The sequence below is a fragment of the Psittacula echo genome (assembly GCF_963264785.1).
Source record: "Psittacula echo genome assembly, chromosome: 4".
Lineage (NCBI taxonomy): Eukaryota > Metazoa > Chordata > Aves > Psittaciformes > Psittacidae > Psittacula > Psittacula echo.
This window is the reverse complement of record NC_137738.1, coordinates 57,547,142-57,574,809: the sequence shown is the minus strand read 5'-3', so window position 1 is coordinate 57,574,809 and position 27,668 is coordinate 57,547,142. Positions and strand designations below refer to the sequence as shown.

The following is a 27,668-nucleotide window of genomic DNA, read 5'->3' as shown; positions in this document are numbered from 1 at the left end:
GGCTTGCAGATACATAAATGCAAATCACGTTAGAAATTCAAGTTCTTGGCCACAATGTCAAGTGTATTTTGAAGTAGCTCTTCTGCTAAAAGGGCTACTGCTCTCCAGTTACTTCCGTCCTCCCTGAAAAACCTGCCAAACATTGCACTGTTACTTGGGGAACAGAACAGAAGAAGGAATACAAATGAAAAGTAAAAAAATCCTGACCCTTCTCTCATCCCTCTCCAAGAAATAGCTGTTGATAGTAATTCATATTTATATTTCTGCTGAACAAAGAAATCAACAGTAAAAAATTGTTTCTGCCTGCATGCAGACCTACAGCAAATGTTTCAGAAAATATCCTGGTACGATACTCCAGCTCATGCAATAGCAATAGCTCATATTTCTGAGCAGAAAGTATCTGTTTACACCAAAAAGCAGCCTGCAAAATACCTGACCACTGCATTTTGGAAACACTCTTTGAGTATCCTGAGCTCTTCCCAAGACAAAACATTCACAAACTCCTCATGAAGTGATAACAATACCAATGTTTTACAAAACCCTTTGTAAAATAATGGAGATGGTCGTAATAAATGAAATACAAGAAAAACATTAATAAAAAAATCCCTCAGCATTGATAGCCAGCATGAACATTTATAAAATATCTACTGTTATTCTTAGCTTTTGGGTTTTTAAAATTGGATGGTGACCGCCAGTGCTTGGAATAAGCAAAAAAACCTTTTCTTGGATAAAGCTAAAAGCAAATTATGCTTGAGATATAGGTCAGTTGTTTAAGGATGAGGGAAAGAAACTTCCCTCCTCCAGGCACAAACACTAAGCATAAAGTAACTATACACAAGGCATTAGAAATGATCAGATCTTGTGGATCAAGTCTGCATGAGCAGTAAAAGTATGAGCAACAGCTTTTCTTCAAGGGGGAAGAATGAAATGCTTGTGCCCAGAGAACTTGCGTAGTTAATTTCAAGGAAAGTTGACCAAGCAGTGAGGCTATGTACAGACATAAGGTTACATATTTTAGTATTACATCCCCTTTTAACGATATTCATCAAACTTCAGCATTGTCATTGATATGAGTAGCATTGATATGAGTAGCACCGTCATTTTCAATAGGTGACTGACGATGAGGCAAAACAGTTAACCTTTTTGCTCATCTTGAGTGAGTTGAGGATATGACTCACACACACTCCTGGATTCGTACATTATGAATTTATATTCATATTATGAATGGTCTCTACATTTTGCTGCTTTGTGCTGCAGTGAGCCAAGTCACAAGCTTGGATCTTTTCAATACCTTTTCTTGGGAAATCCAGCTCATGAACAGCTCTTGACCTACTTGTAATGGTGGCAGAAATTACAAGGTACTTGACCAAGAACCCTGTAATAGATATGAAGGTGTATAACAACTTTTTAAAAATATTAATACCCTGCAAATACAGATATATATGTTCTGTTCAGTTCTATAAAGTGAAAACTTCTGTAACAAAATGTGAAGTGCCAAATTCCTAACAAGTAGAGTACTTACTGTGTCACTGACCTCTCTCCTCTTGATAAAATCCTACAGCTTTCCTACAACTTCCACAAATCCAACTTTTACCCTCTTTGCCCTACAGATGGCAGGTGTTAGATTCACTTGGGAGACTGCACACCTGCTCCCAGATGTTGTCTCTAAATCCATAGTTTAATCAAGAAAAAAATGCAGCAAGTCCTTCCCAAGCCTGTTAGGTCACAAAATGCATCTCTGAAATTGCAGATAGTCTAGGAGGTGTCCAGAGTGTATGATCCACTGAAAGAGTAAATAAGTTAATTTCCACAACAACCTCCCACCTCTCTCCAAATACTCTTCCCCATTCTTTAGGAAGTCAGCTGCAATCCAGACTCTCTTACAACACACTAAGGCTGCAGAAGGGCTACACGACATTAGAAATGTTAAATGAAACAGCTTTTTTCTTATCAGAAGAAAAAAAAAGAGGAAAAAGAAAAAAAAGTGGGCTGAGTGGGAAGGGGGAAAAGTCAAACAAAAACTCAACACATGACATGCCTTCCGAAGACTTCAGTGAATATACCATTTGGACAGAACTGACGTGGTTATGTTTGGCATGATGTGCTGTGGTATGGAATACCCCTTTGGCTAGTTTGGGTCAGGTTGTCCTGCCCCTGCTCTACCCAGCTTCCCATGTCCCTCCTCACTGACAGAGCATGAGACTGAAAAAGTCCTTGATTGGAGTGAATGTTACTTAGCAAGAACTAAACACATTGGTGTTATCAGCATTGTTCTCAGGCTAAAGTTGAAAACATGGCACTGCAGCAGCTACTAAGAAGGAGAAAAATAACTTGCAGCTGAATCCAGGACAAGAACAAATGCACAAATAATTTAAATTAGTGCACTGAAAATTTCACATTAATTAAATCAATGAAGCCACAGACTACAATCCCAAAATTTAATGGAGAATAAGTTTAAAAAGCAGTAAGATTTTTATTTTAAAAAGGGAAAAAGACTGGGTAGCAATGTGGTTCTGTGAACTTCTGTGCTCACTGCTCTGAAATCTTGATACCAAAGCTTGTGCATTTCACTAAATGCCAACCTACAAGACAACTGTTGTAGACTGAGAAAGATAAAAAACAAAAGGGATGCATGCACTCAGGTCTTTGTTTCAATTCAGGCACTAGAACTAAGCAATGAATCAAAGGCCGCAGCAGGCTGTAGACCCCTTTGTAAAGAGAAAAAGTTTTACATTGCTTTTAGTTGTAAAAATCAGAATGGGTTTTAAGATAAACGTAAATTTTCACTTCCTATCTTCCAAGCTCTGAAAGGTGACCATATACAAATTTCATGAACAGCAAATCAATGAGTCTTCTGGGTAGACTGTGATGGTGGAAAAGGTTCCTGGACAGTACAAGGCACATGACTGCAGAGTTTTCACTTTTAAACTAAAAAGCAAGTTCATTCAAGCACCATATGCCAACATCTCTTCACCCATTTATTCAGCCTGTTCGAATTTCATGTACTCATATTCCCATACATTTGTTTGCACCCCACGCAGAAGACAGTGAAACGTGTGGAGTCAATGAAAGCACTACAGTTCAATTTGTGTGCTCACCAGCTGTCCATTTAACTCCACCACTTATTCACAGGCAAGTGTAAGCCTACTTATTTACATATAGTTTTTCCTCTGCGTAGTTCAATGAAAGACAAAGCACAACCAAGTACAATTTTTCTTTTTTTTTTTTTTTTTTAATAAAGATAAAATTACAAAAAAGGTAAAATCAGCTCAGGAAAGGCAAATTACTTTAATAGATCAGTTTAGACATTTAACATAATAACTCACATCCATTTTTAAATACTATTACATAAAGCATGGTGAAGAAAAGAATTTCTGCCTCTTAATTAGAAAACTCACAATACAACTTGCCAAAAACCAGAACAAAGCCGTTTGAAAATAAATATGACCCATGCCAAATAGTACAAAATGAAATCAGCAGTCTCTCTCCATACGAAAACTTTTCTTCTTTTAGGTATTTTCCAACTCTAGTATTATGTTCTGCAACTGATGAGAGGCTATCTTTTGTTCAAGGATTGCTGAGCTGCTCAGATTTTGCTCTGCAAAAAGGCAAAAATAACCTATTAAGTTGTTTTACTTTTCAATTAACTGCTTCAGAAATGCTATTTTAATTACTACTGTCATGAGTCTAAAATATTTAGTATTAGGAGGAACTCAAAGTGATCTCTTCAGAATTTAAGATATTTTAAAGTACTGATTTAGACAAACACGCTTCAAAAAGGTGACATTCATTATTAATTAATCTTTACCCTTTGGCATCTGTCTTTTCACCACTGCTGTCCTTGGATTTATCCTCCTCCTTAACATCTGAAAAATAACAAGATTTTAAATATTTCAAAAGATGCAAGAAAACCTTCAAATACTTTGGAAGGAAAAAAAGTGTGACTGTTTTTTTTTTAATCTACCCCTAGCCAGGGTTAAGTAGCTTCTAAAAGAAGTCACTGGTCACATATGAGCATAGAGCATGAACTGCATCCTTCCAAAGGAGTGACAGGGCACAATGCCAAATTATTCAAAATACCTCGAGGCAAGGTCTCTCCTGACCAGCCGTAATGAGGGTATGCAGTAACGAAACCTGGATTCCCCCCCGTTGTAGTCATGTAGCCCTAAAACACAGCCTGTTCTTGGAAAAGTCAAGAGTCCTTCAAATTACACTATCTCCCATCCTACTTCTGTTTCAGAGAAAGTCAGCTGGGACCACCCCACAAAAGCAAACAGGAACAAACCCTTTGTCTAATGTTTTTAAAGCAAGAACTTTAATCCTCATTTTTGTTAAACTATACAAATCTCTGGCTGTAAGATTTCAAATTTGTGAGGAAGCAATAACTCTTGGCAGAAAATACTACTCTGGTCTGAATAGCTGTATGTTGAAACTGACTTACTTAAAATAGATGCTTTAAATATCATGTAAAAAATAAACCATCTCAACAGCTAATTAACTGTTAAAAAAAAAATGCATCTTTCTCCTGGAAGAACTGACATCTGCAGTTCTAAAATATAGGATGAAATCACACCAGAGTCCTACCTGCTTTTTTGTCCTCCGTCTCTTTTTTGTCTTCCTCTATTCTGGCTTTCTTTGCTCCTTTCTTATGATCTGAAACATTCCGTCGTCCACCTTCCCCTTCATCTTCAGAATCTGAAAATTCTTCATCACAGGCTATGCGCTTATCAGATGCTCGAACTAGGATTCAGAGATAAATTAATTGAGTATAAAACCCAATGACAACAGGTCTAACAAAAAAGAACTATCAAATGAAGAAATATAATCATTTACATGCTGATGAACCAAATTACGGATGCAAATACTACTTTTCAAGATACTTTGGGACTCTCACAATGGCTTATGAATATAGCTTTACAGAGATACAGGGGTTAATTGGGAGTATTTTAACATTTAACAAATTAATTTCGAATACTGAAAACTGTATCACAAGAGAAAACATTGTTTAAACAGTTGAGAAAATGGACAGTGCACCAATAAGAACTTAAGATGGTTCCAATCACCATCAAAAAAGGTTAAATGTAGCAAGAAGCTCTAGCTGAAAACCAACTCATTATCCATATAAAGGCTGACCGTAATGAAACAAAGGGTAGTGTCACAAGTGTGGAAAACCTCTCCCCAAAAAACCAAATTCTTTTTTTTTTGTTTCTTTTTTTAAGCGCTTCACATTATAGAGAAACATTCCTATTTTCTGTGAATAGCAGAAGACAGAAGCGAAGTCCTGTATTCCTTTAGTTAAAATCCATCTGAGACTTCTGGAGTATCTATTCTAGATTTACAATAGCCAATGTTTCATAAGAATTTCAACACCCCGTGTTCTTTCAGCACTTTGTTAGACCCCTTTAACAGGTTTAGATGTGTGCACAGATGGCACCTTAAGACCAGCAAAACTGACATACCAGTGGCAAATTTTTTACTCAGGAAAAAAAAATTGCCAGTCTTCCAATACTACACTATTAGAACTAAGATTTAGACCAATTAAATCTAAAAAGACACTACTCGGTCATGCTCTATCATGAAAATGTGTTTCTTACTAGAAATACGTTTGTCTGGATCTTCTCCATCCTCATCACCACTGTCTTCGTGAACAGCATCTTCAGGAATGGCCTGCATCTGTACACCAGGTGCATGAGGTAGCATACGCAAGTTTTCAAATAAGCGTTGCCTACAAGCAACAAGCAAGGAAAGTTATTACTACACAAAAGTAGCTTCTCCCTGGATTTTGTATTAGATTCTGAAAACTCTGCATTCAAAGTTTACCTGCTTTGCTTTACAGTTGCTGTTTCATTGTTCAATTAAAAAAATGCACCCCAATTTCAGAAAGTTTCCATCCCTAAGAGATCATTAGTATCCACAGTATACTTGAGCATCAATTTTTTTGATCTTTTTAAACACTTATTTCAATCAACTTCCATCTTTAGTTCTACCCAGGGTCAGCATAAGTCCTGGCCACTTGGGCTGAATCAAGTGACAGTATTATTCTGTTTGTAAGTAGCAAGTTGGATAATAAGCTACCCTCTAGTTTCTCAGAAAGTCAGACTCTTAAAGCATAAAGACTTCCCAACTACATGTAGCAATGATATCAGGGTCAAAAGCAATCCATCTGCATAAAATTTCCTATTAGCTGTTTCAGAGAGAAAGAGAGGCATACTGTCTGTCCAAACAACCTTATGCAATGGACTCCACACTCCAAAGCATGATGTGCAGGAACAGGAAGGACATTAGGCTTCTCCTGGGACTCAAGCCTATCATTATGAAGAAGTCCAAGCACAGAAAAAGGTCTGGAAAGTATCAAATATCAGCATTTGTAACAACTTAGTATCTTTCTGCACAACTTGAAGAGCCAAAGTGTAACTGGTGTTTTTTGGGAATCCTTATAGTCTTTGCCTCTATTTAAATCACATGACCTGGCAAAGGAGTTTTGCCAATCCAGGGAGTCCCTAATGCTAGGTCTCTAAGAAAGCATACAGCTAACCGAAGGAGGATTCTCTGAAACGACTGGTTATGGCTCCTCTTGTGGGTGCCAATATGAGGATATGAGATCATACCTCTGTCAATAGAAAACACATAATCTGTGCCCAGGAATGTGTTAAAAAACAAGTTTTGCACCCTACTCTCACCACAAATGCTCAATAATACACAAATATATAGCAAGCAGCCTGGCACACCACCAGCCAGAGCACTTGGACTACCACAGAGAAATTTTGCAGAATTGTATCAATGAATAGATGGGAGTATCCCCCCTTCCCTTGCACATGATTAGAAACTAACCCCCTTCATTTGACTGTGATTTATATATTTGTGTTATGAACACCGATATATAGAATCATAGAACAGTTAAGGTTGGAAAGGACCTTGAGATCATCTAGTTCCAACCCCCCTGCCATGGGCAGGGACACCTCACACTAAACCTTGCCAGCCAGGGCTTTGTCCAACCTGGCCTTGAACACTGCCAAGGAGGGAGCATTCACAGCTTCCTTGGGCAACCCATTCCAGTGCCTCACCACCCTCACAGTAAAGAATTTCTTCCTCATATCCAATCTAAACTTCCCCTGTTTAAGTTTTAACCCCTTACCCCTTGTCCTATCACTACAGTCCCTGATGAAGAGTCCCTCCCCAGCACCCTTGTAGGCCCCCTTCAGATACTGGAAGGCTGCTATGAGGTCTCCACGCAGCCTTCTCTTCTCCAGGCTGAACAGCCCCAACTTTCTCAGCCTGTCTTCATACGGGAGGTGCTCCAGCACCCTGATCATCCTCTCATGGCCCTCCTCTGGACTTGTTCCAACAGTTCCATGTCCTTTTTATGTTGAGAACACCAGAACTGTACACAGTACTCCAAGTGAGGTCTCATGAGAGCAGAGAGAGCACCTCCTTAGACCTGCTGGTCACACTCCTTTTGATGCAGCCCAGCATACAGTTGGCTTTCTGGGCTGCGAGTGCAAACTGCCGGCTCATGTAAGTTTCTCATCCACCAACACCCGCAAGTTCTTCTCTGCAGGGCTGCTCCGAATCTCTTTTCTGCTCAACCTCTAGCTGTGCCTGGGATTGCTCCGACCCAGGTGTAGGTCCTCGCACTTGGCATGGTTAAACTTCATGAGGTTGCCATCAGTTCGGCAATGAGCACTTCTCAAACCATGTGAATTTGTCAAACCAAAGTCACTCAACTGCCTGCACACATATTGCAATCTTTCCATCATTTTGGATGTTCAAGCTCACATGTGACTTTTTATTTTTACAGCTGACAAAGGATGACAATCTCAGTTTGTGTTTTGACATGGAGCCGAGAATTAGAAATCCTAATCATCACTGCATACCAGCCTCCTTCCTGGTGGGATAAACTTTCTACAAAGTTATAAGGGGAAGCCAAGTAAAACAGTCATGTTTCTAGAGGGTGGAAAAAGTAAAAATCCAAGCTGGGTCTTAAATTTTCATATTTACAGGCACAGGACTTCACAAGCATATATACTGTTGTAGGAAGAGACTTCTAAAAAGTTCCTCTTACAGAAATGAAAAATATATGTAAAATCTATTCAGCATTTTTAGATTGTAACAGAGAAAAGTACAGACTTTTAAAAAACACCCTAACAAACCTCTAGACAAATGTGATCCACATTACCTACTTGACAAATAAGATAATCACTACTTACTTGATCTTCTCCATATATTCTGGTGTATTCTGATTAGTCATATTCGAAGGACTAATATGAAGCTTGAAATCTGGTCCAAAATACTCAAAGTAGTCATTGTATGGCAACTCTATAAACCAAGACAAAAAAAGACATCTTTGTGACCCAAAAGATTTTAAACATTTTAAATGCAACAATTGTTTTAACAGGATTTTAGTTAGAGAACTATCAAACCTGAAGCATTTGGGTAAGCAATAATTAAGTACTTCCTAAACTGTTCAGTGCTTTTCCTCTGAGTTATTCAGTAAATGAACTCAAATTTGTTAGCAAAATACAAAGAACAACAGCAAGTTCTACTGCAACCATGTTAGAACATACACTGGAACAACATACATAGATTTAAGAAAATAATTAAAAATGCTACTTCTGCAGGAAAGAGAAGATCAACTGATGATTTCTTATGGTTGTTTTCAAAATCAATCCAGTCCAAAAGGTTTAAGTGAGCCATTCAAAATATTCCTTCAGTAAAATATGTAATACTCAATAATAAGCTGACAATTACAGCTAGCTCAACATCCATGGTAAGCTAGCGCTGTACAGCGATTCAGTGATGCTCGTGTCTGTTCACTTCCCCCTTTCCCTTCCTTCGCTTTTTATACTTGCACACATAACTGTCCCCTGACTGGAACATTTAATCACCAAAGTTAAAGACTCTCTTCAAAAACTGTGATGGACAAAGAATATAAATTGACATGCACAACGGAAAATATACATCCTGAAAGGTACTGTCCAAATATTCTTTTCTCACTGACAGCAGCATTTCACTGAAGTCAGAAGGAAACACTATGAATCCAGCAAGAGATAAATGAACAGCAAAAGGTTATCAGGAAAAGCTGCAGTCCAACACGAAAAATACTGGTGACTGATGCGCAACAAACCAGTTCAAATAATTTTGTAAAAAGACATTCCAAACATATGTCCAGAAATATATTTGGCCAGAAGTAAAGGGAGTGCAGGACCTTTGGGGATCTTCCTTAGAGAAACTACTTCATTATTCAACTATGCAAAAGGAGCCCACTATTGCTTTTTTTGCTTTTAAATTGTTTTAAGATAGCTTGTATAGGCAAAATTGAGTCAAATGAACAAAGTCAATACACTTTCACAGTTACTTTTAAGTTATGGATACAATGAAGAAACAGTGGTTTTACACAGTAAAATAGACACCTGCATACTCATTAATTTCTTTTGAATAGTATGTCTGTGGTGCCCAACTTACTCAGATCTACCCGTTACAATCAAAATGCAGGATGTATTCTATCATACTGATGACATTCATATTAAAAATAGTTACAAGTAAGGTTCTGTGAGTTTTAGATGTTTCGAATTTTCAAAAAATGATCCAGTCATTTAAAACTTTTGCTAAGGCATAAAAGAAAACCCAAATTCTTACGTTTATTTAGTGCATAAGTGTCGTGGTTTAAGCCCAGGCCGTAAATCAGAACCACGAAGTCCACTTCCCCCCCACCTTTCTTTCCTCCGCTTCTGGAGGGACGGGGAGGAGAATCAAAAGAATGCAGCTCCCACGGGTTGAGATAAGAACAGTTTAATAACTAAGGTATAACACAAATCACTGCTGCTACCACTAATAGTAATAATGATAAAGGAAATAACAAGCAAGAGAATACAACCGCTCACCAACCAGTACCTCACCCCCACCCTGCCATGATCCAGCCCTTCCGGGGACTCTCAGTTCTACCTCCTGGACATGACGTGCTGTGGTATGGAATACCTCTTTGGCTAGTTTGGGTCAGGTGTCCTGTCCCTGCTTCCTCCTGGCTTCTCCTCCTCCCTGGCCGAGCATGAGACTCACAAAGTCCTTGCTCAGGGTAAACATTCTGACCAGCAACTGAAAACATCAGCTTTATCATTATTATTCCCAGGCCAAAAGTCAAAACACAGCACTGCACCAGTAGAAAAAATGACTGCTACTGCTAAACCAGGACAATAAGCTACTGAAATTTTATTGTCTAAATCCTAACAATAACTTTCTACATTGTTTATTCTAAACAGATGCTTAGAAATCTTTGCTATCTGATCACTTAAACCCTCTCATGATTATTCTTTTAAGAAAATATTAACTTGAGTATTAATATTTACCATTAGGAATTTCACAATCTAAGGCAACAGCAGTTTCATATGTCCAGCATCGAGCAACGTTACGAATTGTATATCCTCCTCCTCCTAACATCAGCAATGGCAAGTTAAAAGTTTTTACAACTTCCACACATTTAGCATGACCTGTCAAACACAAAAAGAGTTGACAATATATGCAAAATATCTATTAAAGAGAAAAAAATATAATTAACTATTTAATAAGACATATGTAGTTGCACTTATCACGTAAGAACTGAATTGATTCAAGTAAAACAGAACTGTCTCCCAATAGAACTAAGTACAACCTCACAAGAAGTCAAGACCTACAGATAAGAAATGTACAAAATACATGAACATTAATTATCCACCCCAGTCTTCAGAGACTTTGCATGATGATCTATCACTGCTTTTCTGAAATACTCTTAGGAAGTTTAGCATTTTGTCTTTTCATAACTGAAGTCAACACACAGTAACAAATCTAGGGACAATTTCCCAGGTCATATGCAACACGGAAAGAAGGGAAAACAGTAAGTCAGTTACTTGGTCCTTTCTACTTCTAAATTTGAACCTGTATTAGAGGTTGCTAAGTCTTGCTTACAGAGTGAACTGGTGCCAAGACAGTACACACGCCAGGGAGATACAGCATACTGAAAGGCATCTGTAGGAGGCAGCAGCAATCTTGGTTTCCAAGATATGTAAGATGGAAAAAAATCTGAGCTGTATGAGCAACTGAAGTAGCTTTGCCACCTGGTGCAAATCAAGAAAAGAACCCTGAAACACTGCAGACCCAACAGATACTATACTGCATTTTGTTGCCTATAAAACTCTAATTGCCTCATTAAAAAAACCCACAAACTCAAGGAAACCCAGAAAATGAATGATTCAAATAGGCTGGATTCAAGGATTTGCAGAAGTTCAACATACATGTAATGTATTATTAATTACAATCAATAATAAGAGTAATACTTATATTGTTTGCTAAATTAGCATCTCAGCCCAATTTTGAGAATCACTTTTTTCTGTAGAAGTTCATAAAAATATTAACGTAAGGCTCAGTGTAACAATAAATACCACTACAAATTTAACAATAATAAGTATTTTCATTTCAGTAATACCTATTTTACACCCAACAGGTGTTTGATGTTTAGTACCAGTAGTCCTACTAAGTGAACCACTAGATTTCTTTATTCGCCCATCATAATAAGTGTTGCAGTAGGACAGCTCTTCTTGTCCTGTCATTTCAGAACATTGCTTTAAAGCTACACAAAGCCTGAGCATAGAAGAAAGGGAATCACTTGAGTGGCTAAGAACACTGAAAACCAAGCTCAACTTTTTTAGAAGGACAGAAAGAAAGGCAACTTCTGGGTTTCTTTTGGCCACCCTGTATAGCAAAGAAAGAGGTGATTAATTATAGTAATGAACAAAACCTTTGTGACTCCAGTCCTCATCATGCATCTTGAAAAACAGTATGAAGGGTGGAGGTTTATATTAAATAAAAGTTACAGACAACACACACACCTTTCTGCTTACCTTTAACAGTAAGATTAAAACATCCCAGCCTGTCACCAGACAGTGAATCTGCTCCACACTGTAATACCACAGCACTGGGCTGGTACATCTCCATTACTTTGGATATAATCTATAATCAGGATAAACCACCAATTAATTCATTAATTCATGTTATGGAAATACACTCACAATATTGAACAAGCATCCTTCTAGAGAGCTTAAAAAGAAAAAAAAAAGTACTCACTGGTTTGAATATCTGTCCATACGATTCATCATCTATACCATCTCTCATTGGAAAGTTGACAGCATAGTATTTGCCTTTTCCAGCACCAATGTCCTATATAGGCAAAGATGACAAATGCTTTATTACAAACACAGAAGCACATGACAGTATAATGGGAAAACATCTACATCAGGCCCACTGAGCCACTCTGTACCCTTATTCAAGTCTGCAAGATAAAAAGAGGTGAAATACCTTACTCAATTCTTATTCTCCCAAAAAATCATTTTTTAGTGTAGCAGTTGTACACCAAGATCAAGTTTGCGGTCAGTATACTTGATTGTTTTAATTCAAAGATTTAAGATAAAAAAGACAAAATATAACTCATCAGTTTCAGACGGTAAAAACAGTTAAGCAGAAACAGCTTAAAACCTAAAGATCCCTGCTTGCCACTCATTCCTATTTCTTCCCTTTAGCTCATCACCAAGACAGACAGAAACTGATCCAGTACATGGAGCAGTTCTCTACCACTGATAAAGATGCAGTGGGGAAGATACTAAGATTTAATCTGTTCAGTTTAGCTGTAAACTACCATCAAACACCAGCTCTACAAAAAGAGCACACTTCAGGCCCAACCTCCTTGAAAAACTACAAGGCATCAATATGATAGCCCAGCAATACAAATACTGAACTTATATTCAACTTCTCAACACTAGCTATTGAAATAGTCATGGACTTTTCCCTCTTCCGGAACAAAGCCTCCTTAGCAGTGAAGGCAACAGTAACATTTCACTTCCAGTAACTATCTTTCACTGGGGGAGGGGGGGGGGCGTGTGTGTGTGTATGGAGACACAGACAACACGGGATCGGGATGGGACAAAGACAGACATGAGGACAGGGACAAACGGCCCAATGCAGCATAAACACAATGTTAGCAGTTGACTTTTTTTTCTTCTAGCAAATTCTTATTTCATACCATTGCAAGATTAGCAACACTGAACACTCCTACTGAACTAAAAACTCTGGCTGATCTGGAGCATAACAGTTACCAGAATCTCCCAAAATAAATTACCTAGGCTTTCAAATGCTGATTTTTCTGAGGTGACAGTGCCTTGCTTTCCAGATTAAAACAGCAACAAAAAAATCCCAACCCACACAACACAAAAAACAACCAAAAAAAAAGAAGTCATTAGATCGATTTTATCCTAGAACATAAAAGAACCAAATGTTCACACAATTTCCCACTAAACTAGGTAATTATTTTCCAGCCTGAGCTACCCAAGGGACGTTTTCTCTAACTGATACTTGCATTGGTTATAAGCACTAAAGAAACAATATACCATGAAGGTAGTTGCCCATTCATCAACAGATCAAATTTCCACACAGAACCTGGGCCTCTATGTCGTACTACAGTCTCAACTGACCTATCTACTTAGAAGGTTAATGCTACTATCTAATATATGTAGAAAAATCAAATAATTTACTAAGGACATTGGAAGTTCAGATGTGCCATACCTTCAATAGAAAAATGAATGAATGCAGCTGAACTACACAACCTCTGTGAGCTACACTGATCGAGCTGAAGTCACAAAACCATCAGCTGATGAATGATTTGTTCCTGCATCAAATAAGTGGAACCTGATAAGCAAACTAGACCAACTAACTAAAGAATTACAGAAACAAACTTGAATGGAGCTCACTGACAAAAAATAAAGCTAAGATTTAGCTTTTAAACTTCATGCAAATAACCAGCAACAGTAGATCAAGCTCAGCAGAAGCAAGCAGCGCCCACAACAGCTTTCAGAAGGAAGACTAACTTTTCAGAGAAATAGTTTTCCCTTTAGTTCAATTAGTTTTGCAAGCTCTGGAGATTGAAAAAAGCTAACTTTTTTTTCCTATGGGGATATAATAATCGCAATAAAGCCTGCTGAAGTCTGTACGCAGGCAACGCTCATTTCAAAATATTAGCTAGCAGCACAGAATAAAAGTTACTACGCCTGAAGTACAGTTTGTCACTGACACTCTACTGAAAAAAAAATCCCAGTAACACACAATATTCATCTATTTATTTCAGTTGTGTTATCTTCAAATTTTTTGTCCTGGGTGTGGTGAGGCAAAGAGTCCATAAACTTCTGTGTCAACGGGAAGTGCCATTTCTAAAAAGCCAAGATATCTAACCCTTAAAAAAAAGAAAAATAAATCCAGCCAAATTCAGCAACAACAACTTGTCATGATAAACATCCTGGTCTGAGCTGCTTTTTTTTGCAGCACCACTACCACCTTGTGGCCAGAGAAGTTAAACCACGCAGATAAAACAAGCCGTACCTGATTTCTACCTAAATCAATTTAGAACACAGTTTAACAGTATCTAATCACTATAATAATATCTGGCTCCAACAATCACACTGAAATGAAGGTTTAGCACCTCACTGATTTAAAGCGCAACTTTAATTTACTTCTGGGTCCTCTGGGTATCATCAGCACACTGGGAAGCACACATTTCAGGAATATTAGCATAAACACAAACATCTCCATCACTTGAATCAATTTAAAGGTAGTAGGAAAACAGTGAATTCTTTCCTAACGTCGCAGTTCTATAGGTCAACTTTTCAGAAGTGTTTACAATTTTAAAAAAATTATTAAATGCATGGATAAATTTACGTACGAACTTGCTGACACCAGAGGAGTGACTTACCCACTGAGAGGCTCTGGTAAGAAGTTTAATCTAAGAGTTTGAAGCTAGGCTTAATTATATATTAATCCTAATACTTTAAATACTTGTTCAAGTTGCGAAGTGGAACGATTTCCTGTTCTAACAGACAAGAGTCTAACAGGACGAATGACTGGCAAATTTAATATGAAGGGCTAGGAAAACTGGTTTCCATTCTCAGCTTTGCCAGAGATTCTACATCTTAAATGATAACTCTTCATAGGCCCATGCTATAAGGCTCAGTACACAACTGTATGTGGAGTATACTAAAGTTCTTCAGCAGTGAGCATCAAGAGAACTTTCTGACATAAGAAATACTCAAAAAATGAGTCAACTCTATTACCAGGCAAATAGAACATAAGCAAATTCAAGTTGCAACTAAAGCTTTGTGACTCTAGCATGAAGTTATTCTAAGATTTGAAATAATTTTTGAAGCCATGTGATTTCCAAACAGCTACTTTTCACTGCACATGCAGAACTGAAATGCATAGTCATTATGAATATACCACACTGTCTCCCTAGAGACATTTCCAAAATCTGAGTAAACTAAACTAATCATACATTTGAACTAAAATTTCAGACAATTTATCCAGAAGTGAAGGTGTCCATTTCATGAAGAAGTGAATAATTTACTTCCCCACTATCCTGGGCTTTTTTTTCCCCCCTAAGGTTCTTCAAGTCTATCACTCTAGACTAACATACTTTCTGAAAAGTTGCTGCTGTACATTATTACAGGACACAGTTATTGTAACCTAGTATGAAAACAGTATCTACAAGCAATACCATAAGGAAGAATTTATTACCTAATGAAATTTCATATTCAACCTTACCCTAAGGTCGCCTGTGCCTGGAAAATATTCACCATACTTATGGAATGATACTGTCATGACACGATCTGTAGTATAAAATGCTTCTTCAACACCATCACCATGATGGATATCAATATCAATATACAACACTCTTTGGTGATACCTAAAAAGAAAATATTGTATGAGAAATCATCATTACCTGTTATGTTCATAATATACCCTTACCTAACAAGGAAAAACCCAATGATAAAAAACAAACAATAAAACCCAAGATTATGTTCATTTTGATGACTTTGGTAGAAGTCACCATATGGTCTTAGAATTCTCAATATAGTTTAGATAATAATGAAAGTAAGTTGATCTTCATCAAAATAATTTAAGTATGCAATTATATTAGTATTTACCCCAAGTTGTTTCACCTCCTAGAAGCTTTACCTTGTGTTTCTGTCCACACCACTTTCTGTTGTTCGCATCTGCTGAATTCATCCCTTTCACAGGGCATTTCTTTCTGCCTTCTCAATAATTATCAACACAGCCTACACTAAAACATATCTTACTGCATGCTTCAGACAGCATAGTGCCAGAAGAAGGAAGAACCCATGATCCATAAGCCCACAAAATATTAAATTTAAATACTTATTTTCAATCTAGTTTTCTTCTTCACCTCTGCTACTTGTACAGATAGGCACATTCTTATTTCCAAGAGTACCACCTTTACTATTAGCATGAAATTATTACACTACTGCTTAAAAGATATTACTAAATATACTAAATATTATTAAAAGAATACTGCTTATCAGCTGTTTGAAGCCTCCGAGCACTGGAAACAACAGTAAGTATTCCTTAAATTCTATCAACATCAGAAGATAAATTTCCATCATGCTTTGCATGGTGCTAGAAAATATGAATCTGAGCAACCATAATTTCAGGTGGGCTAAGATTTTTCGCTTAACAAGACACTGAGCAGGACAGCTCCTTATGGATACATAACCCATAATCATTTGAAAGTTTCTTTCCTTCACAAGCGCATTAAACTAATAAGTTTGAGACTGGATCACAGAAAATCATATAGCTTTTCTCAGACTGCAGAGACAGACTCTGAATACATGCCTTACATTAAAATTATGGTAACATTGACTATTTGTTGGTGCATTTAGAAACCTTTTTCATCTTTAAAAAACACTTCCAGATTACAGCTGCTTCCCCCATCCCTCACCAGCAGACTCAGCTGTTACATTCACAAGAGTCAAATATCTCAAATATTTTTTGTAATAAATGAGATTTATGTGTTCTTAGAAGAGATACAGTCCCCTGAAGCAGCACAAGTAACACCCAGAATTTGAAATTTTAGTGAAGCATTACTGCTTGAAGTTAATTATATGACCACTTTTTCATTACTCCTGATTTTTTTATTTTGAAGTCACAGCAGCACAGCTGTTATTTCATTATTTATTCATAACATCCACATCAATTCACGTAACAATCCAAAGAAGCTTAGTGCAGGATCTCCCCTGAATATTCCTGTTTGGTTTAGCAGTGACTCCAATGATAGGGAACAAGCAGGCATATTGAGAAACAACATGGGTGTATGACTGTGAACATGACTGCCATAAGGGGCCAGGGCAGTGATCCATCTAGCTCACTATTCTGTCCCCATGAGTAGCAACAGGAGATTAACATTTACAGAATGTATGTAAGCCTGTCCATCTTCTGCAGTCTGCTACCCTCATACTTCTCCCACCATCTAGAATGACAGCATATGGGGTTTTAGAGGGTGCATCATTACTTGGATGTTTAACATACATTTACAGACCTCTTGTCCATGATTATGTTTAATTTCTTTTTTGAATCTGTTGTTGCTGTCTGCTTCCTTCAGCCTCCTGTAGCAGCAGGCTCCAGAAGCTAAGTATGCTCTGTGTAAAGAAGTACTTCTAAGTACCTGTTTTAAGCCTATCTCCTATTAGTTATCTTTTCAGCTTGTCTGTATCTTCTTGCTGAAACCAAACCAGGCAAAGCTTGACATTTTCTTAATTGAAACTGTACAACATGGACAATGAAAACTCACTGAAATAGTATTACAATCCATATCTTCAGATACTTAAATACTTGAATTTGACACTTTATCTTGTTCCCATCATACACTTACTTCAGTAACTCAAGGATAGCAAGCACAATATCATTGACATAACAGAAACCAGATGCCTCTGATTTCTTGGCATGGTGAAGTCCTCCAGCCCAATTAACAGCCATGTCTGTCTGTTGTCTGTTCAATTTTACTGCCCCAGCTGTAAAAAGACAAACACAAAAATTAAAGGAAACGCAGTTAGAAACTTCTAATGGCCTTTAAATCTGCTACATAAAACAGCATATTAATTTTTAAATAAATTGATCCTGGGTCTGACCTCTTACCAAGATACTTGACCCATTTCACATTTCAGTCTGTAACTGACTTAAAGATTATTATCTCTTTCTTTAAAAAGAGACACTTATATTTGCTTCAGTTTTAAATATGCTATCAAAGTTTTAAGTTGCTGACATAAATGTAATAAAGCTACAAAACAGCAGGCAAACAACCTTTACTTACCAACAGAGCCTCCAGTTGACAGCTGACAGAACTCAAACAGGCCATCAAATACAGGACAATCTTCTCCAACATTAACTGTGTAAGAAATGTATTACTTTTCAAAAACACCATTCCAAATCCATTGCTATATGCATGGGTAACACAGATGCAAGCATAGTTCATTCAGCATTTTAACTACTCCTGCCTGAGCCTCATTTTTGTGAAGTTTTATCACCAAAACCAATGTAAAGTCTTCTTGATCTGAGATGACTCTATTTTTATTTTTAGTTTCCATGGGAAGCTTTGTCTCCTTGTTAAGAAGTTAATCATTTTTAGATTTTGGAAGAAGTCTGATTAACATACATCATGTTAAGAAATGCACAATTACTTGGAAAAATAATTTGCTGAGACTAAGGCATCATAAAGAGGTTACAATACTGCCTTTTAAATTGATATAATAGCCGTCAAACTGCATTCCTAACAGTACTTTGAGCCTATTCTTATAATTAAAGAAATAAATTAACAAAAAGTGTGAACAGTGAATAATGTACAATTTTTACTATCCAAGAGGAATGAGTATCTCCTTTTCTTGACATAAAACATTTTCATACATAGATTTTTACTTCTCTTCTAAAGGCCATTCTTTTTTTCAGAAAGATTTTGCATTTAGAACAGATTTTAAGACACTTTCACAAACTTAAGTTTAATCTGTGCATTAAGCCTGCAAAAATTATTACTTGACATCTAGAATACACCCTGTGAATGAGGAAGCAAAAATCCTTCTATAAACTTAAAAGAACATTTTTGCCAAGATGGCTGCTTTTAATAGAAATGTCCCCAAATTAGCGTGGCTAAAGGCAGGCATATATTAGTCTTGCTACAGTACTTCTCTAATCCACCGCCACCATGAAGCCATGTTCATACCTCTGTACTGGTAAATACTGAGTTTTAAACAACACTAACCATCAAAGTATGTACACATAGAGTTAACCTAATATTGACACTTACATCTCTGCATCTGCTTGCTGTACTCAGACATATTGTCAGGCCTTATTGATCGGAGAAATTTGATGTATTCATCACTATGGTACTTGGTCATTTCTTCCGCAGTAGCTTTGTGGGGTCGCTGATGACAAGAACAAGTTATAGAAATAATCAAGAGCGCTCTGCAAAATCAGCTAAGAACTTGCTAAAACAGTTTGAAAGAAACCTAATTTGGAGGGAGAACAGTTAAATTGATAGCACTGCTGCTTTACACAAAACATACTCTGTTGTTAGTATACAACTTGGTTAATTACCCCAATGTCTTCCTAACACCTGACCCCCCAACCACAAAAATACTGGTGAAAATTCTCTATTAGAGCTCTACACTTCTTCCAGACATGGACAATAATCTGCAGTCCTCACCAATTACAAAATATTGCTTCATTTCCAACAGAGGCCTCTGAACACACTATTAAAGTATTTGCTATTTCCACCTCCACTTTTCTCCTTTTATTTGTGTGAGAACACTTGAAGCCCTTTAAAATAAGTTAAAACGCTTCAGTGGACATTCCATTGCTTATACTCACATAAATTTCCATTTTTCTGTATAAGCCATAATTTAGCAGCAAGTTGTGGGTCATTCGGATCCTATGAGGTTTCATCGGATGCCCTTGTCCATAGTAATAGTTTCCAATATCACCTGTCAATATCACACAAATGAATAGCTATTACAAAGCCATTTTTAATTGCTACTTACAAGAATCATTCTCAGAAGATAAGCAAGCAGGTATGATTCCAGACAAAAAACTCAAAACATTAAAAAAAAAAAAAAAATAAAATAAAGCTATGAGAAAAGGAAGGCAAATCTAACAGTTTTACTACAAGCAGACAGTAGTGGGAGGGCAAAGATACCTACAGGGTGTGGTTTCCAATCAAAAATGAAGAAAATAGTGGGACAGAACTGAAGAATAAATTATAGGAAACAGAACTGGAATTAAGAGGGAAGCAGAAATTACTGAATGACATAGCCATACTATACCACAACAGAGGCTGCAGCAGAGCCTACCACTTTGCAGGAGCTGATCTGAAGACACCATCCTCAGCCTGCTCTTAACTACTAGCCCTAGCAGTTACATTCCGGAAGCTAGCTTTGGATCCATTGCTGCAATCACATGCACAAACATTCCCCAAACACCTGATTGCTAGGGATACACAGTAGTTTATTAACAGAACCTGTAATTCAGATTAGCCCAGCTCTGTCAAATTGGACAGCAACTAGACACACGATTAAGACAACAAGTTTGACACACTATTTCTAAGAAAAGAATGGCTATCACGGGCTAGTAAGTTTTCCCCCAGCTCCAGCACTGTTAGAACATACACACCTCTCTCCACTTTGAACACTGATATTACTGAGACATGAACCTCTTTAAACAGAAGGAGCAATCCATATGTTTCCGGAAACTTAGAGAAGCTCAAAAGCTATGTCCAACTGTCAAAGGCCTTCAGCTGGAGAATTCCATAACAACTATTTGCAATAGTACCTATTATTTTTGACCAAATTTCCTGGTAGGATTAGTGAACTTTTACTTTTTGTGAATTTACTTAGTGAATTTTTACTTTCCTTCCGCATTCTCCAACATGCTCTGCCTTGTCTACTGGGAACAAAAGCAACACTGTTTTCACAATGTCATACTATTTCACAAATTTTGTTAATCAGAAGTAAGAAGTAGCACTGCTACACAACACCTTTAGTTTCATCTCTTCAACATAAACTTCAGTTCAGGAGGAAGGCAAAATGCCAGGTGCATAGCATCACCAACTACCAAGAAAAGCAAGCATTACAGTCAGATAAAATCTCAAAGCACTCTAAAATCCAGCTTTCGATGAGGAGAGTAAGGATACTTAGAAAAACAGAAATAACCTAATGTAATGGAAGATGAAATTATCTATAAAAACAATCACTCAACACCTAGCTCTTAGCAGTCCCATAACAACAGAAATACCAAGTTTTATCATTAAGAACTTCTAAGAACTTGGTCCTACTAATTTAGGAACTGAAGTGGATGATTAGCACTTCCTGTCAAGTTATTAAGACCTGGCATCTTGCAGATACTTCTTGCAAGCTTGCAATTTCGGTCACAGGCAGGTCAAGAGCAAAAGGTATTGAGAATATAACCATCTTCCTTCCTACCAGGAAAAAAAAAAAAAAAAATTTCCAGGCATCTTACGGAACAGTAAAAATTTGGAATTTAAGAAAGATCTACCACAGCTCTTTGAAACTAATGATTAGACGATGTAAACCAGCTGTTTATGAGGCCTGCTTTGCTTCGTGAAATTATTAAGTCTCAGATTTACAAAACTTTAAGCTATCAGCAGCTTAAAATTTTGAAATTTTTAAGACAACAGTGATTTTCAATAACATGATGCTTTTGAGGAAACTGAATTCCAAATGCATCTGTGGTTTAAAGAATGTTTCTATATTTCATACTTATTTTTCTTAAACAGGTCACCTTAATTTTAACTAACTTCAGCTTGTATAGCCACTGACATTTTACTCAGAACATTGATGGATAAAGCAGACCATGAAGAATGATTGTCTGTCTTATGTAAAACATAAGACCTGTTATTCTTCCTTATGTAAGAGAATAAAAAAAGGGTAACGAGCTTCCAAAATATACTTGCAACATATTCTTTGATACACTACAATGATCAACTAAACAAATTCAAAGGTAAGCATATCATACATGTCATACTCTGCAGTGTACATACACTTAAAAAAATAATCAATCAATTCAGCATACCTTTGAATTTTCACTTTATTTTTTACCAAAAAGAAGAACTTTTAAAAGATTTTGCAAGTTGGTAAATTAAACAGGAGCTTATTTAATCACGTAGACCTGTGGATGAGTAACTAGAAGAAGCATATTAATCTTTCTGCATTAAGACATCAGCAGTAATGACTGACAATAAATAACATTATATATGTTAGCAACAGCTAATACGATTTACATTTTTCAGGTCTTATCATCACTAGCAAAAACCAAAAGGTTTTGGCATTTAGCTTCATAAAAAAATTCAAACATATGGACAAAAAGCCCACGAAGTTTCAAGGGACTGTTGCAATATGCATGTTAGTAGGGGTGGGGAAGGAAAAGGTACAGAGGAGGTTTCACTTTCTTCATTTGCACCTTGATTTCCAGCCAACACCACATCACAAAAGGCAGCCATCATCCTGTGTTGAAGGCAAAGGCGTCAAAAGTCTCTCCTCCTTTACTCAGTGAAGAAGGTGCCCTTCCTAGTACAAACACTTTATCCACAACTGAGCTAAAAAGTTCTGCCCATAGTGCCAGCCAAACTCTGACTAGAGTATGAATATAGTATATATGAGTATACAAGTGAGGCCAAGTGCACAAGACTAGTATTGCAGACAGTATGAGTATTTGATCTTATATTTGTCAATACAAAGGTAAAAATCATATAGAAGTGTATGAAAAATGAGCATATTTTATATCACTTACCAGTGTGGTTGCACATGAGAAGTGCAAAAGAACATAACTTAAAAAGGAAGTGGAGGGAAAACATGCAAAGTAGTATATGAAGAAAGTTGGCAAATCTATTAACCTTTCACAGCAAGGCTTCAAAGACTCAAATTTACTGGTTAATACCAGTAAAAATATCAGCTAAATGGCTCTCATTGAGAAGGAACAACATAATCTCCAGAAGTTGAATCCTTAACTGAAAAGAAACAAACCAAGAGCCAATTCTAGCATGAGCTTACTGTCCTCCAGCATTCACCACCAGATTCAAAACATGATACCTACAAATGACCAAAAGAGCTACCTGAAAATTCAGTTGTAGCATACACCATCACGTTTTGGGTTCAAATTCATTAAAAAAAATAAGTAGTATTACTTCCCAATTCATACAAATCACTCGCCTAAATTCTGAAGAGAGCTACCAAATAAAAATAAACTTACATGATTCATTTGATGAACATAAGTTTTAGACTAGTGTTAGAACTTCTCTATCGAAGACTTCAGCAAGGTCTACAGATGTCAAATACTTCAATACATAGAAAAATACAAGAGACTACGTGCCCTAAAGTAACTTCAGTTATGCCTGACAAGCACACAATCAATTAACAAAAGCTGCTATGTCCCCCAAAAAGTATGTTAGTCTCTCTAGTTATGCAAACTACATAGAAAACCAGCACCTTTAAATTAACCATTGCAGATCAGTCTTAAAGGCCTGAACAAAGAGGCAAGATATGACATTTACTTATCTTTTCCAATACTTTGTAACTTGTAAGTTACATTACTTTGTAACTTTGATATATACAAAGTTATATACACTGACCATATTTGCTTATTTTAAGTACAGTTACTATAAAATCATGAGGTATTTCAGAATGGCACTAACCACTGCGATGGAAACCACATGAAAAAACCCCAAAGAAATCTCTAATAGCAGTAGTTACATTTGGACTGACTTCAGCAATACTAGCAAGTGAACTCATGTAACGATGAATATGAAAAACACCATTAAAGCCTGATCAGTCCAACAAACATCTATTCAAACAGGCCTAAAATTACTTCACTAGCACCTGAAAGGTTGGTTTGAGTCGTTTGGATTTTTGTTGTTTGTTTGGGGTTTTTTTTCCAGTTTTTAAAATCAAGCAGACAGCCTAAGATTAGCAAAGCTATGACTTTTGATCCCTGAACAGAGTTTGGACATCTCCAATGTGTTCGGAAGCCACTGTGCAAAGCACTGATGAATTTCTGTGAAACCCTTCATTTTATCTGCAGACATAAGCTTTAACTAGAAGTGCTAATGTACTTAAACAATGTCTGAATATAGTAGCATTCTTCCCTATTAAAACAGGTTTAGTCTTGTTTTTATGGGTGGGACCAACCACATTCTGAAGCAGATCTCAAATTTTTCATGAAGGTAGAGCCTCTTGAACACCCACATTAAATTACGCACAAGCAGCAATCTAAACAATACTGCCAGTGCACTGGCATGGAATAAGTACACTTATTAACTGTAACCATGTTAGTTATGTGACTCCCTAGAACTGTGCTTTGCTGTAAAGGCAGAGTTGGAAAGACCATTTGGGCCCTGTCGTCATTGCTACAGGCAACTGTACATATCTTGGAAGAGGCCAAATGCTGCAAGACTGTGGCAATACCCTGGAGACACAAGGTAAGAGGCTAAAATAAAATACTATATCCTTCCCTACTAGCATAGTTCTAAGCAATGTGAAGAACAGACTTCCCTAAGCTATGGCCATATGTACATTCAGACTAGAAGCATTTATTAAACATATTTCAGAAAAGATGACAAAGTATTTTAATCTGTACATTTTTAGTTCTTCCCATAGCATACGGGTGTAAATTTAAACAAAATTCTTGATGTGAGCACGATCACAAGCAATGCTTCTGCAAGCTGGATGTGGCTGACAGTCTATTACAAACTGCAGAAAATTAAATCACACTTCAGCCACCCGAAGTTTTACTGGTTCCAGGTACAATGTGAAGGCTATTAAAACTGTTAATTATCAGAAAGAGTTAATACACTCTGAGAAAACTTGGTGACAGGCTAATTTAAAAAAGCAATTTTAGCTGACAACACTGAGTTTCACTAAAGTATGTAGGAATTTCTTGCATCTTAGGAGATGTGCATACACGCTTCCAGTACTTTTCAACACTTTCTAGTGTATGTTTTTAAAGAAAGAGACTGCAAGTATGCATGGAGGGACAATTATGACCAAAAAATACTCATTTACTTCAGTTATGACAGCCTTGGAGATATATTACTACCTCAGTTGTAGTATCTATGAGTTGAGGCATCTATGGGTTCTTCTGGTTTTGGGTTAAGGTTTCCAATGTTCCTTGTGCTTTGATTCAAGACTTTGCTGGTACAACACAGTTACGAGATACTCAGAATTGCCAGATGAGCAACAAATAAGCATAAAAAATACTTACTGCAGGTATTAACTCAAAATAGAGTTATTGGAAGAAATTTTAAAGTATTCGGAAACAGTGTAGATGAGGCCCTCAGTGACATGCTTTAGCGATGGACTTGGTAGTCCTGGGTTAATAGTTGGACTTGATCATCTTAAAGGTCTTTTCCAACCTAGTTGATTCTGTTTCCAAAAGAGTGTAAGATAACTGTTGCCTTTGGCAGTAAATAAGAAGACATCAAAAGCATTCCAAAGCTGTACCTTTCTGTCACATAGAAAGCATTTTTTTAAATTCACTTTTACAACAGATACTATTATTGTTAAATACATTTATCGTAGTCTACACACTTGGGCAAGATATGAGCTACAACTGCTTTAAGTAGCCATTATCCTGCCACCTTCAAACTTATTCCTTCTGCAGTTTCTCTCCCCTCTTCAGTAGTATAGCTTTTTGGCTGCTAAGGGAGTCTGGTGCTAGCAATGAGTACCAAAATGTAGGGATAACAGAAAAACTGAAGCTATCAATAACTAGTAAACTACAGCTATCTGACTTAACATAAAAAAAAGGAAAAAAAAAACCAAGAAGAAGGCATATTGATAAAACAAAACAAACCCAAAATCAAACCATACAAACATTTGCAGAAAGAAAGCTTATAAACTATCATTTCATCTTCCTTTCAACAAGAAAGGCAAAAAGTGATTCCTGTTCCCTAGGAAAAGTAAGATCCCAGCCTCACCAAAATTATCCCTAACAGGGGCCTCCTTTCCCCTTCAGGCTGAACAAAGAATCAGAGCTAGCAACAAAGAGAAGGGGGCGGCAACCATCAGCCTGCCTCCTTTAGTGTAGGAAAAGGGAAGGAGAAAAAAAAAAAAAGGCCCCACAAGGTCTGCCATTTCTAAAGAACGGCAGATTTGGTACAACAACAGACACCTTGGATATCTTAGTGGGTTTAGCCATTCATCTTCAGTTCCAAAACGGTCAAAACACCAAAGCAACCTTAACCTCGTTTTCCTGGCTATTACCAACACCAGTCTCAGGCGTCAACGTAAAGGATTGCTACAATAAGGGGCAATTTTTAAAAAAGATAAATAAAGCCCTAAAACTCTCAACTAATCTGACCGAGTTTGCCCTCCTAGTACAAAAAAAAGGAAAACCAAATGCAATCTCTAGAAGTAAAGTTCTCGCTGCTGCGGCCAGACAGAACCACAACTAAGTTGCTGCAAACAGCTAAAACTAAGCAGAAGCTTCATGTGCTTTTCCGACGTGACTGACAATGCAGATCACAAGCCGCTGCGTCCTCACCAGACAAACGTGCAAACTTACGCGGCCTCCAAGCAACTCCAATTTCACTATTATTAAACACCTACGCACACAACTTTCGTGTTTGGCTGGAAGAGCGGCCCGCGGAAGCCAGAACTCCACTAAACGTCCACTCCAACGCATATTCGCTTGGGGAGGTGGTGGGGGTGTGTGGGGAGGCAGAGCCTCCGCTGCCCCCTCCCCACACCTGACCTCCTCTGCACGAAAGGCGGGGGAAGGGAAAGGCCTCCGCGCAGGAATCACCAGGTGCCAGAGCTACACATGGCCTAGACTTTTTGCAGGGGAGGAGCTAGACACGGCAGCGACTCCAACGCCTCTGAGCTTAACGGGTGAAGGGGAGTGTCCCAACTTTTCCTCTTTTTTTTTTTGGAGGGTGAGTACTGGGGGGGGGGGAACAATAGGCACAGCGTTCACGGCTGGGCCCGGCGGCCGCTCCGCAGCAGGACAGGCAGCTCTACGATCCGCATCTCGCCCGGCTCCAACCCCCACTCCCAACACTCCTCGCCCCCCCTTTTTTCTCGCCCGGAGGCCCCCGAGACTCAGTCCCGCGGCGGGCCCGAGTCCGCAGGGCCGATGGCGGGAGCGGGGCGCGGCGGCGCAGGTGGAGGCGGCGGGGACCCCCAGCCAGGGCCGCCATGGAGCCGGGAAGGGGGCTTGCTACGCGGAGGAAGGGGGACCCGCAGTGGCGGGGTACGGGGGCAGACGGCCCACTTTAGAGGGCCGTTGGAGGGGCTTCCCCTATCCTCATGCATACACGCGCTCCCGTGCCGGCCCCGCTCACCGTCATAGTAGTAGCAGACTTTCTTCTTGCCGCCGCCCTGACTGTACGCCATAGGGCCGCTGAGCCGGGGCCGGGGGGAGGGAGCGGGAGGCCGAGGCGAGCGCCGAGCCGGCAAGGAGTGGGGGCGGGAGAAGGCGGACGCGGGAGAGCGGGAACTCGCGACACCAGGCCACGGGCAGCACAAGCGAACCGGACCATCGACAGCGGGAGGGGGGAAGCAAGCGGGGCGCGCCCAAGCCGCCGCCTCCGGGGGAGGAAGGTAGAAGAAGAAGGCGGAGATAATACATGCGAGCGAACGCGGGCTCTCGAGTGCTTGCCCCTGCCCTCGTGGCTTAGTCAGACACATAGTCAGGGAAGGAGCCAGCAGGAAGTCTTCATAAGCGAATTCTTGGAGGAAACTCTCTCTTCATACACCCCCGCGCCGCGCAGTGGTGCGGTCCGTCGGCGGGCTCTATCCCCGCCCCTC

The 27,668-nt window shown here is 38.4% G+C and overlaps 1 protein-coding gene across 3 annotated transcripts; it reads right to left on the bottom strand.

Moving 5' to 3' along the window:
• On the bottom strand, positions 1-27,668 carry HDAC2 (histone deacetylase 2). Of its 3 annotated transcripts, none has more exons than XM_080615320.1 (14): positions 27,203-27,668; positions 19,723-19,835; positions 19,160-19,277; positions 18,173-18,247; positions 17,735-17,873; positions 15,610-15,751; positions 12,094-12,186; positions 11,871-11,979; positions 10,344-10,484; positions 8,208-8,316; positions 5,595-5,725; positions 4,585-4,740; positions 3,809-3,866; positions 1-132 (listed from the first exon to the last, which is right to left on the bottom strand). In XM_080615320.1, exons 1-14 carry the CDS (start codon positions 27,546-27,548, stop codon positions 30-32), a joined length of 1,833 nt encoding a protein of 610 aa, XP_080471446.1. In that variant the 5' UTR covers positions 27,549-27,668; the 3' UTR covers positions 1-29. The 3 variants fall into 3 exon arrangements, with proteins under 3 accessions (XP_080471446.1, XP_080471448.1, XP_080471447.1); XM_080615321.1 differs by lacking the exon at positions 1-132 and adding an exon at positions 3,072-3,598; XM_080615322.1 differs by lacking the exon at positions 10,344-10,484.